Source organism: Pelodiscus sinensis, chromosome 29 (assembly GCF_052426305.1).
Source record: "Pelodiscus sinensis isolate ZL-2025 chromosome 29, ASM5242630v1, whole genome shotgun sequence".
NCBI lineage: Eukaryota > Metazoa > Chordata > Testudines > Trionychidae > Pelodiscus > Pelodiscus sinensis.
Genome location: NC_143080.1, coordinates 10004126 through 10020827, shown reverse-complemented (window position 1 = coordinate 10020827; position 16702 = coordinate 10004126). Strand labels below are relative to the sequence as shown.

Below are 16702 nucleotides of genomic sequence, written 5' to 3'. Positions count from 1 at the left end.
TGACTCTTACTGATCTGAAGAAGTGAGTCTGCCCCATAGGGTTGCCAGATGGTTTCAACAAAAATACAGAACACCCCTTCCCCTCCCCCCCAAAAAAAACACCGGGGGAAAAATTCTGTTTGGGAGGGGAAGAGGGAGGGAGACCAAAGTTGTTGAGCAAAAAAAAAGGACCCCAAGAGTTATTAAGCTAAAAAAAATAAAAACAGCATTAAAACAGTATGGCTCCTTTAATTGCATGCAGTCAGACTAGGGATAGGAAGAGGTTGAGCACTAAGACCGAGGGAAGGCATTGCTTCCCCTTGCTCAGGTCTTGAGGTTTTTTGCCAGTGGCCACCTTTTTCTTTTGGTCGAGCCACAAGGGAGCTTCCCTGAAGAACCAGGTAAGCAGGGGGGCCAGGGCTGGAGTCCGGGGGGACGAGGGCTGGGCCCAGTTGCCAAGTGTGTTGTAGGGTTGCCAGGTATCCAGGATTTTCGCCACCTGGCCAGGAAAAAACTGAAAATACCGGACATTTCAGGTGTCTGGTATTTTCTGAATTTTTTTACCAGACAGGAGGCAAAAATACCAGACTGTCTGGGTCAATACCGGACACCTGGCGACCCTACTGCCCCACAAAAGCTCATCACCTAATAAACTATTTTGTTAGTCTTTAAAGTGCTCCATGACTGCTTTTTTGTCTTACTGTCACAGTGAGAGATAAGAGCCCTCCGCAACTCAGCTTCATATGTCAAGTCTCCCACCTACATCCATAGCAGTGTTTCTCAAAGTGGTCTGTGAAACCATTCCAAGGAACCTGCTAACAGGCCGCTCCGGTGTGTTTATTTAGCAGCTCCGCAGCCACGGAGCTTCATGGCTCCCAATTGCTCCAGTTCACTATTTGCAGCCAAGGGGAGCTATGGGAAGGAGCCTTGACAAATGGCGAACTGGAGTCAATAGGAGCCGTGAGGCTCCATGACTGCGAAGCCAATAAACAAACAAACACACACACTGGAGCGGCCAGTTGGCAGGTTTCTCAGGGTGGTTTTGGGGACCACTTTGAGAAACCCTGATCAATAGCAAAGCCTTTGGGCTGGCAGTACAGACACCAATAGCAATCTCTCTCAGTGCTGAGCCCTTATCCACTAGCTGGAAGACCCCACGTCTGAGTCATTTTAATTTTTGAAATTGAAAGGTAACATATTCAAAGAGGATAAAAGGAAATGTCATTTTATGCCACCTTTAGTTATTAATCTAGGCAAAACATTAGTACACAATATTTTGGAGACAAACAATTTAGTAATAATTTAAGAAAGATTAAGTTGTTGTGCAAATATTAATAGAAGCTGCAGCAATGTAAGCTAGGACAACTCTAGTGGGATATTAGTCATCCGACTTAGAGCACGTACTAATAACTAGCAGAAATAAGAAAAATCATCCCAGAGCTTAATGAGTATTGCACAGTACGAGACATTATGTACACGTGGATGATGTTACTCCTTTTTTTGAAGCATCTAGAATTGACTGTCTTCAGAGATGGTATACCAAATTAGATGAACCTTTTGTCTCAGGGCATGGAAATTCCTAAGCTTAGAATTGTTCCTCAACCCCTGGCCTTTTTACTTTTGCTTCAGTTAGTAACTTTTAAGGAGGAAGAAAACACTTTCTCCTACTTCTATAAAGATGCAGAAACTTTCTATTTAAGATACTTCCATGGGGAACCAAGGCACAGAAAAGCTAATCGATGTCCACAGACTGCAGAAGACTTCTGGCTAGATCTCTAGGTCTAGTAGTTGAACCCTAACCACTCAGTAAATCTACTGCTCTCATGTTTCTGGGCAAAATCTGCTTCTATAGCAGAAAAGAAAGAGTAGCTTGAAATTCACTATGTGAATATTCCTGTAGTACACTTACCAGTGCTAGTGTTTGGAGACATTCTTTAGAACAGGGCTACTCAACACGTGGCCCTTGGGTCACATGCGGCCTGTTTGTTTGCAGCCAGCAGTGCAGTTTGGGTTTACTGTGCTGTTTGGGTTGATATGCATTTTAGTAGTTAAATTCCTCTTTAAAAGTGCTGTCATATGGGTGGAAATTGGGTAAATATTGCATTTTATTAATATCAGCAGAACTGGCTTACATGGGGCTTGCGTGTTGCATAGTCTTGCTGTAATCTTTGTATTCATACCTATTAGTGTGAAAGAAGCTATTTCCATATATTTGCATATATGTTTCCAAGTACATGCAACCACACTTAAGTTGTGGCCCTCATTATATCCTGTGGTATCGTTGTGGCCCCCAGGCTTCCATAGTTTAGTCCTGCTTTAGAAGCTCATATTCTTCTAGAGCTAGATATGTAATTTTTAACCCTAGGACTGTACTAAATGAGTAACCTTGCTTTTCAAAATAGAAATGGCAGATGGCATTTTTCATCATGTTATTAACTATTTTTTTGCTTGTACCATATATATTTTTCCATTGTTTTCAGATAAATGCTCTTTATTCCCGAAAGATCATTTTTGGTTATATTTTTATATATTGAATAATAGCTCCTTTCTTCAGAATTGGCAGTTGAGCACAAAAATCTTAGCTATTTTTGAGATATTGAATCATAATACTATCACAGCCCAGTTTTGCCTTTTTTCTTTGAGTGAGGGAAAAATTAAATTATTTTTACCATCATACTAGAAAGGTTTGTGAAATAAATAAATGCATTTGTTATGGTAGCTTCTCAATTACAAATGGCCCCCTGGCTTCCCCTCACCCTGAAGAACCCCTCCAGCAGCCAGGACTGGGACACGCAGCTCCAGCCCCCCAGCCATCCTTTCCCCCCAAGGAGCCCCGTCAGCGGCCGGAACCAGGCGAGGCAGCCCCTCCCCCAGAGGAGCTGGCAGCCAAGGTTGGGCTTGGCTGTAGTGTCATCCTCCCCATCGGGAGGGGGAGTGAGCCCCCTCCATACTTTCAGCCTCCTGCCCTGAGCATCTACCCCCTGTCCTTACTCATGCACCCACAGCCCTGCCCTGAGCTCCTCTATACCTCCCACCACCCTGGCCTGATTCCTCCAGCCCTACCCTCTGCCCTGCCTCCTGCACCCCTACACCGCCAGCCCCCTGCCCTGAAAGACCTAAGTTATGCTGGCTGAGTCTCCTAGTATCACAGAAACAGAATGGTGATGGACCATTGGTGACTTAGAAGCCAGGTTACCACTTTAAGGTGGGTGGGTGTGTGCCTGGAGTTTTTGGAAAATTGGGGATTGATGGAAGGTTCAAAAAGTGATGAAAATAAAAGGAGGCAAGGAGACTAAAAAGCATCTCCTCTCTTCAGCCTTCCTAGAACGGCGTGCGGAAAGTTCACGGCTCATTCCCATCTTCCCGTTCATGTCTTTGCAAATGTCTTTTCATTTCCAGACCATATATACTGTTCCACATCCATTCACTTTCTACACTATGCTTGTCCGATGGCAGGACACAGACACCATTGTTAATATAACATTTTCATTGTCAGATCACAGCTAATGGTTGCTTTTTGTAGTTGGATTTATTGCACTTTTTGGAGGCCATGACTCCAAAAAACACAGGAAAACCCATCTGCAAAATACTCTGCTGCTCTAAAATTGATTCACAAAATGTAAAGGGCAGAGTCTATAAAGAGTGCTGGTGTTAGGGGAGAGACTGAGACTGCTCAAGTACATTGCCTAGTGTACTGCATTTGGGGGAAAAATTAAGTTTACCTTTTTAGCATGGTGTCATAATTTACACCCCCTTCCAACCACACAGTGAGATGGGAATCTCTTTCTAGTTTGTCTCTTTTTGAACACATACTCCATGGCATATGGGACAAAAAATTACATAATCTTCTAGACCTCCCTCTTCCAACTCCCTTCTAAGGGTGTGTCTTCATTGCACCCAGAGCTCAACATAAACTATGCATCTGTGCTACGCAAATTGCATAGCTTATTTCGAAATTTGGCACTGTCTACCCAGCACTCTGAAATAAATCACTATTCTGAAATGTCCCTTACTCCTCATGGAATGAGGTTTACAGAGATGTCAGAATGGCAAGCCCGGTATATTTCAAAATAACAGGTGCACTCAAAAGATGAGGAATATGTTTAGTATCACAAAATAGCACTGCTGTGTAGACATAGACTAAGTTACTGAGAGATGGTTTGGTTTTGTCTAACTCTATAGTATTACTTTAAAGATTAGGTAGAAATCTGTGAGTTGATATGACACACAATCTCTGAGCCAAATTCTGATCTCTCACACATGGGCTACGTCTAGACTGCACTGTTAAATTGGAAAAAGAAATGCAATTTGTGGTACGCAAATTGTGTATCTTTTTTCAATTTACTTTTGAAAAAGGCTCTTTCAAAATTTAGTGCATCTACATGGCACCAAATTATGAAAGGAAGTGTTCTTTTGAGCCATCCCTCATTCCTCATAGAACAAGGTTCACGGGGATGGTGAAAGAGCACGTTCTGTTCTTTCAAAAAAAATTCGAAAAAGCGGACGTGGTCCTTGAACACAGCATCGCTATTAGAATTAGAATCATAGAGTTGGAAGAGACCTCAGAATGTCATCAAGTCCAGCACCCTGCTCTAGGCAGGACCAATCCCAACTAAATCAACCCAGCCAGGGCTTTGTCAAGCAGAGACTTAAACACCTCTAGGGATGGAGACTCCACTACTTCCCTAGGTAACCCATTCCAGTGCTTCACTACCCTCCTAGTGAAATAGTTTTTCCTAATATCCAACCTGGACCTCTCCCACCACAACTTGAGCCCATTGCTCCTTGTTCTGCCACCTGTCACCACTGAGAACAGCCTCTCTCCATCCTCTTTGGAACCTCCCTTCAGGAAGTTGAAGGCTGCTATGAGATCCCCCTTCACTCTTCTCTTCTGCAGACTAAACAAACCCAAATCCCTCAGCCTCTTTCATAGGTCATGTGCTCCAGCCCCCTAATCATTTTGGTTGCCCTTCACTGGACCCTCTCCAATGCGCCCACATCCTTTTTGTAGTGGGGGGCCCAGAACTGGACACAATACTCCAGATGTGGCCTCACCAAGGCCAAATAAAGGGGAATAATGACATCTCTGGATCTGCTGGCAATGCTCCTCTTAATGCAACCTAATATGCCATTAGCCTTCTTGGCTACAAGGGCACACTGTTGACTCATATCCAGCTTCTCATCCACTGTAACCCCCAGGTCTTTTTCTGCAGAACTGCTACTTAGCTGGTTGGTCCCCAGCTTGTAACTATACTTGGGATTCTTCCGTCCCCAGTGAAGGACTCTGCACTTGTCCTTGTTGAATCTCATCAGATTTCTTGTGGCCCAATCCTCCAATTTGTCTAAGTCACTCTGGACCCTATCTCAGCCCTCTAGCTTATCTACCTCTCCCCCTAGCTTAGTGTCATCCGCAAACTTGCTGAGGGTTCAATCCATCCCCTCATCCAGGTCATTAATAAAGATATTGAACAAAACCGGACCTAGAACCGAACTTTGGGGCACTCTGCTAGAAACCGACCGCCATCCTGACATCGAGCCATTGATCACTACCCGCTGGGCTCTGCCTTCTAGCCATCTTTCTATCCATCTTACTGTCCATTTATCCAATCCACATTCCCTTCACTTGCTGGCAAGAATATTGTGGGAGATTGTATCAAAATCCTAAGTTTCCACTTTTTGTAAGCTTCCTTTTTGTGCTTAAGTTCACCAAGGATTTCCCCCGTAAGCCAATCCGGTTTCCTACCATGTTTGCCTCCTTTGCTACGCATCGGAATGGTTTCTTTCTGTACCTTCAATAAGGCTTCTTTAAAATACTGCCAGCTATCCTGGACTCCTTTCCCCTTCATGTTAGCATCCCAGGGGATTCTGCCCATCAGATCTCTGAGGGAGTCAAAATCTGCTTTTTTGAAGTCCAAGGTGTATATTTTACTACTCTCTTTTCTTCCTTTGGTCAGGATCCTGAAATCTACCATCTGATGATCACTGCTTCCCAGGTTGTCACCCACCTCTACTTCCCCTATTAGTTCCTCCCTGTTTGTGAGCAGAAAGTCAAGCTGCGCACGGCTTCCCGGTATCCGACTTCCCCACTCCCCTCAGGGTTTTGGTCACTATCCCCCAACGAACCTAGTTTAAAGCCCTCCTCGCTAGGTTTGCAAGCCTGCCCGCGAAGATGCTCCATCTTCTCTTGCTTAGGTGGATCGCATCTCTTCCTAACAATCCTTGTGCCTGGAACAGAGTCCCATGGTTGAAGAAACCACAGCCCTCTCATCGACACCACCTGCGCAACCATGTATTTACTTCCTCAGTTCGACAATCCCTGCCCAGTCCTTTCCCTTCAACAGGGAGGATGGACGAGAACACCACTTGCACTCCGAATTCTTGGATCCTTCTTTGCAGTGCTACATAATCTGCAGTAACCCGCTCAAGGTCATTCTTGGCTGTATCGTTAGTTCCCAAATGGAGAAGCAGGAAGGGGTAGCGATCCGAAGGTTTGATCAGTTTGGTAAGCCTCCCAGTAACATCCTGAATGCGAGCTCCTGGTAAGCAGCACACCTCTCGAGATTCCAGGTCCAGACAGCAGATGGATGGCTCAGTCCCTCTTAGGAGGGAGTCCCCGACCACCATCACCCGTCGTTTTCTTTTGGGGGTAGTGGCCGTGGAACCTCCATCCCTAGGACTACGCATCCCATGCCTTCCAGTAGATGGTATTCCCTTCCGGTTTCTTCCTTGTGAGGTCCCTTCCAAAGCATTCAGCACTGCAGAGCCTGTGGAGAGAGCCTCAAAGCAATTACTTACCTCTAAAGCATTGGGGGATTCCCATGCTGGCCTTTTTCCCCTTCTAGAAGTTACATGCTGCCAGTTCTCTTCCTGGTCCCGTACTGCCCTCTCTGGCTCTTCCGCCTGCTGTACTTGAAGGATTAAACACTGCTTTCTATCGAGGAAGTCTTCATCCTCTCTGATCGAGCATAGGGTCGAGACTTGGACCTCCAGTCCTCTAATTTTTTCTTCCAAAATGGCGACTAGCTTGCACTTAGTGCAGATGAAATCTGTTCTTTCTTCCGGGAGGAAGACAAACATAGCACACTCCGTGCAGGTAACAACAGCAGACCTATCGCCATCCATCGCTGCTGTCCTGGAGAAGGAATTTAAAAAGAAAGGCAAGCGAACCTCACCCCCTTCCTAACTCCCTCTCTAAACTCCCTGTTAGCACTCACCTGTTCGCAAGCTCCTTGGTTGCTTGCCCACTGCCTTATAAAGCCCTGGAGTGCCTGAAAGTCCCTCCCCCTACCAAGGCTCAGCCAATCAGCAGAGGCTTCTAGAATTCAAATTTTAATTTGAATTAAAATCCCCTAGAAGCCAACAGTTTCCACCTGCCAATCACAGCACACACTCCATTAAGGGGAGGGGGAGGGCAAAGGGGAAGTGAAGAAAAAAAAAACCTATTACAGGATACCTCCGGTATCCCATAAAGCAATGCAGTCTAAACAGTAGCCATGGATTCCCATTGACTTCATTGGCTTTGCATGAATATAGCTGATCTAGAGATCTTGTTACTGCTTACTAAATTTGGTCCATCCTATCAATGGATAGAAAAATAATGATTGTGAATAAAATGGTTATGCTCTTTCATTGAATGGGCATTATATTTTACTGTCCTGTGTGATAGGGAAGTTACAGATTGTTTTTTGTTACTCTTGTATAAATGTCCAGGAGCTGGTTTGTCTCTTCTGGGATATCAAATTAATTAGATCCTTCAAACTTTTTTGAAAATCCATGAACCCCAAAGGCAGAATAACCTGATACCATGCTATCTTGTTTCAGTTCCAAGTTTTTTGTGCTTTCAAAAGTGATAATAAAGTAACACTTGGTGACTATGTGGTAAATTTGACACGCTCAGGTCTCGGCTGCTATTTATAAATGGCTCGTATTGTGCTTTTTCATGTCTTGAGACATCAGCAGAACTTTTCAAGTGAATTACAGTGATGTAATCAGTGTGCAGCCATCTGTTATCCTCCATATAATGAGGTTCAGGGTGCTGTGACCTAGACTAAGGTCACCGGTTTGTTTATTTGAGAGGTACATGACAATTTTATATGGCTTGCAGGCTTCTTAAAGTCAATATTGAACAGAAGAGTGTGTGCAAGTTTAAACCGACAGACTCAAATAAGCAAGCTGCTCTGACTGTATAGCGAGCAATTTTCTCTTTGAAACTGATTAAACCAGCTGTTCTGCCACAAACTCTACAAAGTACTAGTGTACTCGGGGTACTGCTGAAACTAGCTAATCAGAATAGTACACTTCAGTCTGATACATTTCAATCCTGTTTCATTCAGGGAGTCCAGTACAGCAATCTGCTTGCATAGTGGCATGAAAATGTTATACCTGTGTGTAGTGAGCTGCACTGGTTTCCCACTGCTTTCAAGTGCAATTCAAGGTGCACTGGTTTGATCTATAAAGAGCTTAATACCCTAGACTTTGCTACTGATACCCAACACACCACTTCAATGAGTGAAATTAACTGAGGTGGTCGTTTGCACTTTTAGACCCCGAACCAGACTCCAGTACAATGCATATTTACCCCTGGAAGTATACATGCATGATCTTTCAGAGGTACACTCACAACTAAGACCAGGCAGTTTAGTTTTACTGTTGAGGTAAGCAATCCTATACCCCCTCCAGAAGTTGACCTCACTGGCTGTGTCTAGACTGGCAAGTTTTTCTGCAAAATCATCTGTCTACACTGGCCGCTTGAATTTCCGCAAGAACTCTGATGATCTCATGTAAGATCGTCAGTGTTCTTGCGGAAATACTGTGCTGCTCCCATTCGGGCAAAAGCCCTCTTGCGTAAATCAAGAGGGCCAGTGTAGACAGCACAGTACTGTTTTGCGCAAAAAAGCCCCGATGGCTAAAATGGTGATCGGGGCTTTTTTGCGCAAAAGCGTGTCTAGATTAGCACGGACGCTTTTCCGCAAAAAGTGCTTTTGCGGAAAAGCATCCGTGCCAATCTAGATGCTCTTTTCTGAAAATGCTTTTAACAGAAAGCTTTTCCTTTAAAAGCATTTCCGGAAAATCATGCCAGTGTAGACTTAGCCACTGTGTTTAGCTTGTGAAACTGAAATGCCTGGTTTTTCACTGTGTTTTTACTTCAGGATAACTCGCATGTCATGTGTTAGTTACCCCCGGGGTTTAAAGACAGACTTTTTTCATCAGTGAAGGCAGCACATGAGTACCTAGGCTGTGTGATGGGAAATCCCCATTGTACTGTGACACACAGAGCTGGGTTCACACCCTCTCTGCAGATGGAATCACACTGCTTCTGCTTCAGACACAGCCCTCCATTCATCATAGCTCTTTGGTGACTGGAAGGGAGGGCATTTTCAGTGGAAGATCTTTACACAAGACCCTTTGTGTTGTGAAATAATGAATTTCAACTGCTTAACATTGTGAGTCTACTGGTGCAGATGCTACTAAAAGTGCATTGCTAACAGAAGATCATATGGTTCATGTATACGTGGGAGTTTTTTGCAAGTGACATGGAGGTGACACTTTTGGTTTTGCATGTGAGAGAGGAGCCTGGTTTCAGAATTGGGTTTTAGCAAAGTCCCTTCTCTTGGTTATTCCTACAGGCCTTTGTCATGAACTTCAGGAGAAGAGGGCAAACTCTCTACATCTTGTTTAAAATGAGATGTCGCACATAACAGCTAATAAGCCTAGAGAGGAGGAGTAAAGGGTAGTATTAAAAGAAATGTCTAGTGACCATTTAAATCAATGAATGCCCAACAAATAGTATTGAGTGAAACCGAGATGATGTGTGTGACCTGAAAACCTGTACTTTGGAGTTGTGTGAAAATTTGGCTATATTTTACCAATTAAAACAGTGGGTTTTCAGAGTTTCCATCATAAATTATGTTTTTCTTGTTGTTCAGGTGAAGCTGAGCAAGAGCTGGGACCCCCTCCATCCGTAGATGAGGCAGCAAACACACTCATGACTCGCCTGGGCTTCCTCCTTGGAGAGAAAGTCACAGAGGTACAGTCGGGGCCCCAGTACAGCATGGAGGTACAGGATGAGAATCAGGTATGAGATCTCCTTCAGCATTACAAGTGTACAACAATAATTGGCTTGGTTGTGTTATAGCAAATTACAGCTGTGTGTGTGGTAGAGATGGAATGATTTTCAAAGAGGAACAAGACAATAATGCCACATTATTAAACTGCGGGTCATAATTACACATTAGCGATACATATTTATGGGATCAGCTGATATCATTTGTAATAGTTTCTGCCATTTTCCTGCTTGAGCTGCAAACTTCCCAAGGGATAATATCCTTTCTTATCATATTAGATAGTAGTGATCAAAATTATTTGTATTCTATGCTAAGGATGTAAGCAAGGAGTCAAGTAGTTGAGTCAGCTACTTGCGTCGGCTACTTGCAATTCCTCCTCCCCCACCCCCACTGCCTCTGTATCAGAGGCAGCAAGTGTCCAGGAAGCAGGAGTCAGTGATGGGGAGAACTGGCTTAAAAATTGGTTCTCCCTCTCCCCGCCAAGCACAGTCTCCATGGTCCTGCCTGCTCCCCCACCCCCACTGGGCTGATAGAGGCAGCAGTGCAGTGTGGACAGAGGAGGTTGCTGCGAAACAGCCTCTGCCCACAGGTTATTCCGGTAGGCTCATCTTGTTCAGGCTGAATTTTTCAGCACTCTTCTTTGCTCTTTGATCTTACACTGCTGCCTGAGCAGAATTTGTAAAAACATACTCTTATCATTTTTAGCAGTGAAAATCACTATTCAATTTAACTCATCCTGAACTTTGGTACGGCATTATAGGAGGCTATTACTTGCAGATAGGTGAGTAGTGTAGGTGCCACAGCAAGAGAGGTTGACTGCATCAGGTGGGGGAAAAGCTGAAGCAATGGAAAGCGGTAGGTAAATGAGGTAAAGTTAGTAGCCAGAGTTCTGGCTGTCCAAAGAAGAGAGGCAGCTATAGAACCTTGCGAGAGGACGGATTTTATATTCCCTCACCAGAAGGGAGTGAAGAAATTGGCCTCCATGTGACTTGTGCTAGCACCCGGGAGGTGTGGCTCTGCCAAAATTGTAACTGCTAGGTGGGGTGGCCCTCCCTGCACCCTCTTGCCCTGCAGGCACCAGTCACCCATGTCTGCGGGAGAAATGGAGAATTTGGTGTAGGAGTGGAGGGCTGACTCTGTTTTCATAGACTTCTGTGAGTATTTTTCAGTAGCCCGTGGCACCAGTAAGACAAAGGACTAATACGCTCTTCTCTTTGGAGCAAAGGAAATGGGGTTTTGTAAAATGGTTATTCTGCAACATGTTTATTAAGATTTTTATGATTTCGCATAGTTTTTTGTGTAAATTTTGTTGTCTGCCTTTGAAATGCACTGTATAATACATTGTGCTAGAAAGTGTATTTTTAACAGGCACTTATTTGAATTGAATACTTCAAAGCAGAATAGAGATTCCCACTATAAATGGTTCCTTTGGTTGTAGGCTTTTTTTAATTAAAAACCCATCTTTTCTGAAAGTACGCCTTTTAAGAACAAGTAAAAGAAAATATCTTTACAGAGGCAGCAGTGACAGTTGCACTCGGAAGCAGATTGATATCTTGAGCTTTGCTCCAATGTTTGCTTGGAAAAGTTTGAGGCCCTTTGAACACCATACACGTGCTTAGTGAAGATAGAGAAAACCCAGGCTCTTCATTTCCCCAGTTACCTTAATTCACCAAGTTAAATTTATTGTATTTTTTCATTTTTGTGAGCAGTGCCACTCTCCCCAACCTAGTGCTGTCCACTCAGAGGCTTTGTCGTGATAACTGTGTTGTGCAGAAGAGAGCATTTTTCACATCCCTGAGCGACAAAGTGGAGTACTTTCGGTACAGTAGCACCTGTCACACCGCTGCCATTATTCCACTAAACTAGCCTTCTGAGAGTTAATTCTTCAGTGTAAATCAGAATGTAGGGATGTGACTGGGGTTTGCAACGATTAATTTGTAGAGATGTTGGCATCTGATTGAAATTTTAACTACCATTATGTATCTGAATTGTAAAAAAGAAAGGCTTGCTCTAGATTTCAATTCATTAGTTTGTGGCCTGAGCAGTGAAAGTGTGTCTGTGTAAAAAGGTAGGGCTAGGTGGCTGCTTGCTAGTCTGACCATGCTTTACCCTCTGAAGTGAGAATATAATTATCTGTGATCTCACCAATGTTGAAATAAAATGGAGATAAGGAATAGAGCTGCTTTCACTAAAACGGTTCCAATCTATAAATCTACCACATTGCATTTCCACTCAAGTGCTTGATTTTGATTGTAGTAAGGGACACATTTTCTTATCCAAATTGCTAAGAAGTTGCAGCTTTTTATATGCTGTGCCTTAGCTGATCATGTTTTCCTTGATGAGAAATGTGAAGCCTTTTTCTCCTGCTCTTCACAACCTCTCTTTTGCTTTATTGCCTCCGGTAAAGCCCAAAGGAATACGAAAGCAGTGTGGGAAAGTTTACTTTTTCACATGATTTAGTAAAAATATACCAGTGAATGTAGCAACATTGAAAACACATAATTGTCTTATAAATGGAGATGTATACTGTATTTAAAATTGACATACAGAAATATATTCATCATATATTTGTCTATCAATACAAAAATCTTACATATGCAAAGTAGCATATTTTAAGTTTGAATATTTCCATTAATCAACCATTTTGTTGCAAACTGGCTGTAGTAATGACATAAATCAAAGAATCAATAAGAATATTATCTGGTAAAAGCTGTAGCACTTCATGCAAGTGTGATGTGATAATCAGATGAGGAAAACTGAAAGTACCATTATTTTGCTGCATTTTAATTTGCTTGTAAATATAAATGTGGTCCTATACATGAAGGTGTTTGAGTAGGGTTTTTTTAGTTATATGGTTAGAATTTCAGCAAACATTTGCTGGAAATAACAGTTGAAAAAGTGGCATAGAAACCCTATACTTTGGAGAAAATATACCAAATTAATGCACTTGACATTTGTATATCTCTTTTCATTCTGCAAGATCCTAAAGATGAGATAATATTGTGTCACCCATAAACTTTGTTTATTTAATCTAATTAGGGACAGAGAAAACCATTTGGAACTCAGAAAGTCCCTAACACATCTATTCACTTGAAAAACATGGTAGCAGATGCAATTCAAGTAAGAGCATAAGAACGGCCACACTGGGTCAGGCCAAAAGTCCATCTAACCCAGTATCCTGTCTGTCGACTGTGGCCAATGCCATATGCTCTAGAGAAAGTACTGTAGGTAAGGGCAAGGTATTGCACATTTCAAGGAAACATTTCTATTCCTTGTAGAATCATAGAGCTGGAAGAGACCTCAGGAGGTCATCAAGTCCAGCCCCCTGCCCAAGGCAGGACCAATCCCAACTAAATCAACCCAACCAGGGCTTTGTCAAGTTAAGACTTAAAAACCTCTAGGGATGGAGATTCTACCATCTCCCTCGGGAACCCATTCTAGTGCTTCACCACCCTCCTAGTGAAATAGTTGTTTTCCTAATATCTAACCTAGACCTCTCCCACTGTCACTTGAGACCATTGCTCCTTGTTCTGCTATCCATCACTACTGTGAACAGCCTTTCTCCATCCTCTTTGGAACCTCTGTTCAGGAAGTTGAAAGCTGCTATCAAATCCCCCCTCACTCTTCGCTTCTGTAGACTACAACCCAAATCCTTCAGTCTCTTCAGCCAGTACCTGGGTTTCTGGCTGGTCATTCGAGGAGCTCCGGGTGGTCTCGTCCAGCTGGGGTCCAGGTGGTCTGGGCCAGTCCTCAGCCGCTTGCAGGTCCAGGGGTCTCAACCAGTCCTCTGGTGCAGGCTGGTGCAGACGTCCAGGCTGGTCCTCCGGGTCAGGCACAGTAGGGGTTCCAGAGCAAGCCTCAGGCCTTGGCAGCTGCAGCGATCTCTCCCAGTTCCGGGGTGCAGGCTAGGGCAGGTAGCCAGACTGGACCTCTGGGTTAGTCGCGGTTGACAGTCCAAGCCAAGTCTCAGCCTCCCAGACGGGGAGCGCAGAGCCGGCCTCTGGGTCGGGTGTGGTCAGAGGCCCGGGACAAGCCTGAGCCTCCCAGGCAGGGAGCATTGAGCAGGCCTCTGGTTCTTTCACAGGCTGGGCCCTGACTGAGCCCTCATGTTGGGCTTTTATAGTTCTGGTCCTGCTTCCTGATTTCCTGTCAGATTTCTGGGGGTCAGGCTGTGCCGAACATGGCTGCCGGGGGTTCCTCCTCCTCCAGGTCAGTGGGTGGCTACTCTGCCCCACTACAGCAATATTGTGGACAGTTCAAAGAAAATGTCACATGGAACAGTGATCCAAAACATGAGCCAGATATTAGGTCGTATAAAATCATTTTGTGCCCTACCCTTGAATGCTAACATACAGGTATTGTGTGACTAGGGGCAATAGATGTATCTAAGTAGATCAAATTATTCAGATTTATTCATTCATGTCAAAAAGGATTTATCAGAAACAAAAAAGATCCTGAGAAGAGTAATTAAAATATTTTGAGGTGTGGAAGTATTTCCTTTTGAGAAAAGCTTGAAAAGAAAAGTAACATTTAGAGAGCAGACGAGTAAGAGGTAGAGTCCTCATTCAGTGCTCCAGATGTCCCAATAACATTGATGAGGGTGAACCCAGAGAATCAATAAAAGAGTAAAGTACCTTTATCACCTGTGGGTGAATACCTTTCACAAAGTGATCACTCCTCATATGCAAAGGAAATGTGCACCACACTTTCAAAAGATAATTCTGGGATCTTAAATTGAGACCTTTTTTTAGATAGTAATAATAATGAACTGAATAGAGACACCGAGTTTATGATTCATGACAGCAATCTGTAACCCAATAGCATATCCCATCCCCCAGAGACTGGAGGGGTGTTAACTGGACACTTACAATTGAATATGCATTAACAACTTATGCTTAACAATCTGTTCCACCTTGTGTTTCGATGTGACACTGAATATGTTTCCCAGATCTCTATAAGCTTGAAAGCTTGTCTTTCTCACAGCAGCAGTTGGTCCATTAAAAGATACTACAGGAAAATATGTTTCTTCACAATGGATAATTTAACATGTGGAACTCATTGTCACAGGATATTAAGGCAAAGAAAGCCATAGATCTCAAAGATTTAACATTTATGTGAATAAATTTACTAGGATTGAGAAAGTAAAAGAAATCTTTGTGCTCAGCAGTTAGCTATATCAGTTAGAAAAAAAATTATCTTTGTGAGCATGTTGCTACATAATCACTTAGGTGATTTGATTAGAAGCATCTTTTATTGATCACTGTTAGAGATAGGATATTAGTTTAAATAGACTACTTGCAATGCCTGTCTTCTATTGGCATAAAATAAATACACTTAGTTTTTAAAAATGTAATCCAGAAAGGTAGTATAGGAAACTATGGTATGGAGTGTACGTGCTTCTTATAACCTATCTCAGTCTTGCTGAGATTTAGGCCATGTCTACACTAGGAGATTATTTCAAATTTACTGAATTCATCTTCTGGGCACCCAGTTTTACAAATTCAAAGTGCCCTCAATACGGGGAAGAATTAAATGTAGTCCAAGGCAGGCTCCGTTAATGTGGACCAATTACCTCAGACTCAGAGCCCCAGGAAGCATTCTGGGGAGCTGCGGAAGGCCTTCCAGGAGCCAATTAGTTCGAATTAGAGGCACCTGGAGCGTTCAAACTAAAGTTATTTCGGACTTAATAGTTCGGGAATAGCGTTATTCCTCATGAAAAGTGGGACTACTGAGTTAGAATTCCATAGCCCCTTATTCTGGAACAACAGACTTAGTAGTGTGGAGACATTGCTTGCGAAATTGACCTTAGAGGCTAATTTCGGACTATGGTCCTAGTGTAGACCAGACCTTAAATCTGTAGTTTCTAGGAGACTAAATATTTTAAGACCAGTGGCCTTAGACATAAATAAAATTGACACATTAGTCAAGTACTGTTATTTCCAGAGTGTAAAGTATTTAGTTTGCAACATTTGGAGTATTATATCCAACTACAGCTCATATTTTGAGAAAATGTTAGACAAATACCACTCAGGGATAGTCTATATGGTATTTGGTCCTGGCATGAGGACACTAGACTTGATGAACTCTCAAGGTTCTTTCCAGTTACATGGTTCTGTAGTACAATGTGCATGTGCCTTTTAGAGGGAGAGTAGGGGAGCCATAGTGGGTTGTGCCTAATGCTTCAAAAGATAATTTGAGGGTGGCAGCCTAAAAAGATAAAGGACTAACAACAGAATGCAAACATTTAATAAACGTCCGTGAACGACTACTTTTATAAGGAATCAGAAGATCATAAGGTGATTCATAAGCAAAGCTGTATGGGAGATGGTGTTCTCATTCTGCAAAATGTGTCAAGATTTCAGAAACGCTCCTTTTTCACAAGGACTTGAAAACAGTCCTTTTAAAGTTTTTCCAGAAAACCAGCAAGACAGACACTGGAATATCCAATATCCTAATGGTGGGGAAAGTCAACTAGGGCGTGGGGGACCCAAGTTCATGTCTCTGCTCTGCCATGCTCTCATATCCCTGTTGAGTGTCCTGTAGGCTTTTCTAGGATGGGGGTGGTCTCTGTTTCCATGAATCAACATTTTCTAACAGAGAACCTCCCCACTACCTTTTGTGATAAACTGGTTAGAAGTGCCTGGAGAGTCCTCCTTTCC

At 43.2% G+C, this 16702-nt stretch overlaps 1 protein-coding gene across 15 annotated transcripts in view; it reads left to right on the top strand.

Moving 5' to 3' along the window:
- Positions 1 to 16702, top strand: part of TANC2 (tetratricopeptide repeat, ankyrin repeat and coiled-coil containing 2) — a 702540-nt gene that overhangs the window by 498034 nt on the left and 187804 nt on the right. For all 15 annotated transcript variants that reach the window (XM_089774011.1, XM_089774007.1, XM_089774012.1 and 12 more), the window contains one exon: positions 9906 to 10054. In XM_089774011.1, coding sequence (XP_089630137.1) covers positions 9906 to 10054 — 149 coding nt within the window. The remainder of the gene's footprint in view (positions 1 to 9905; positions 10055 to 16702) is intronic.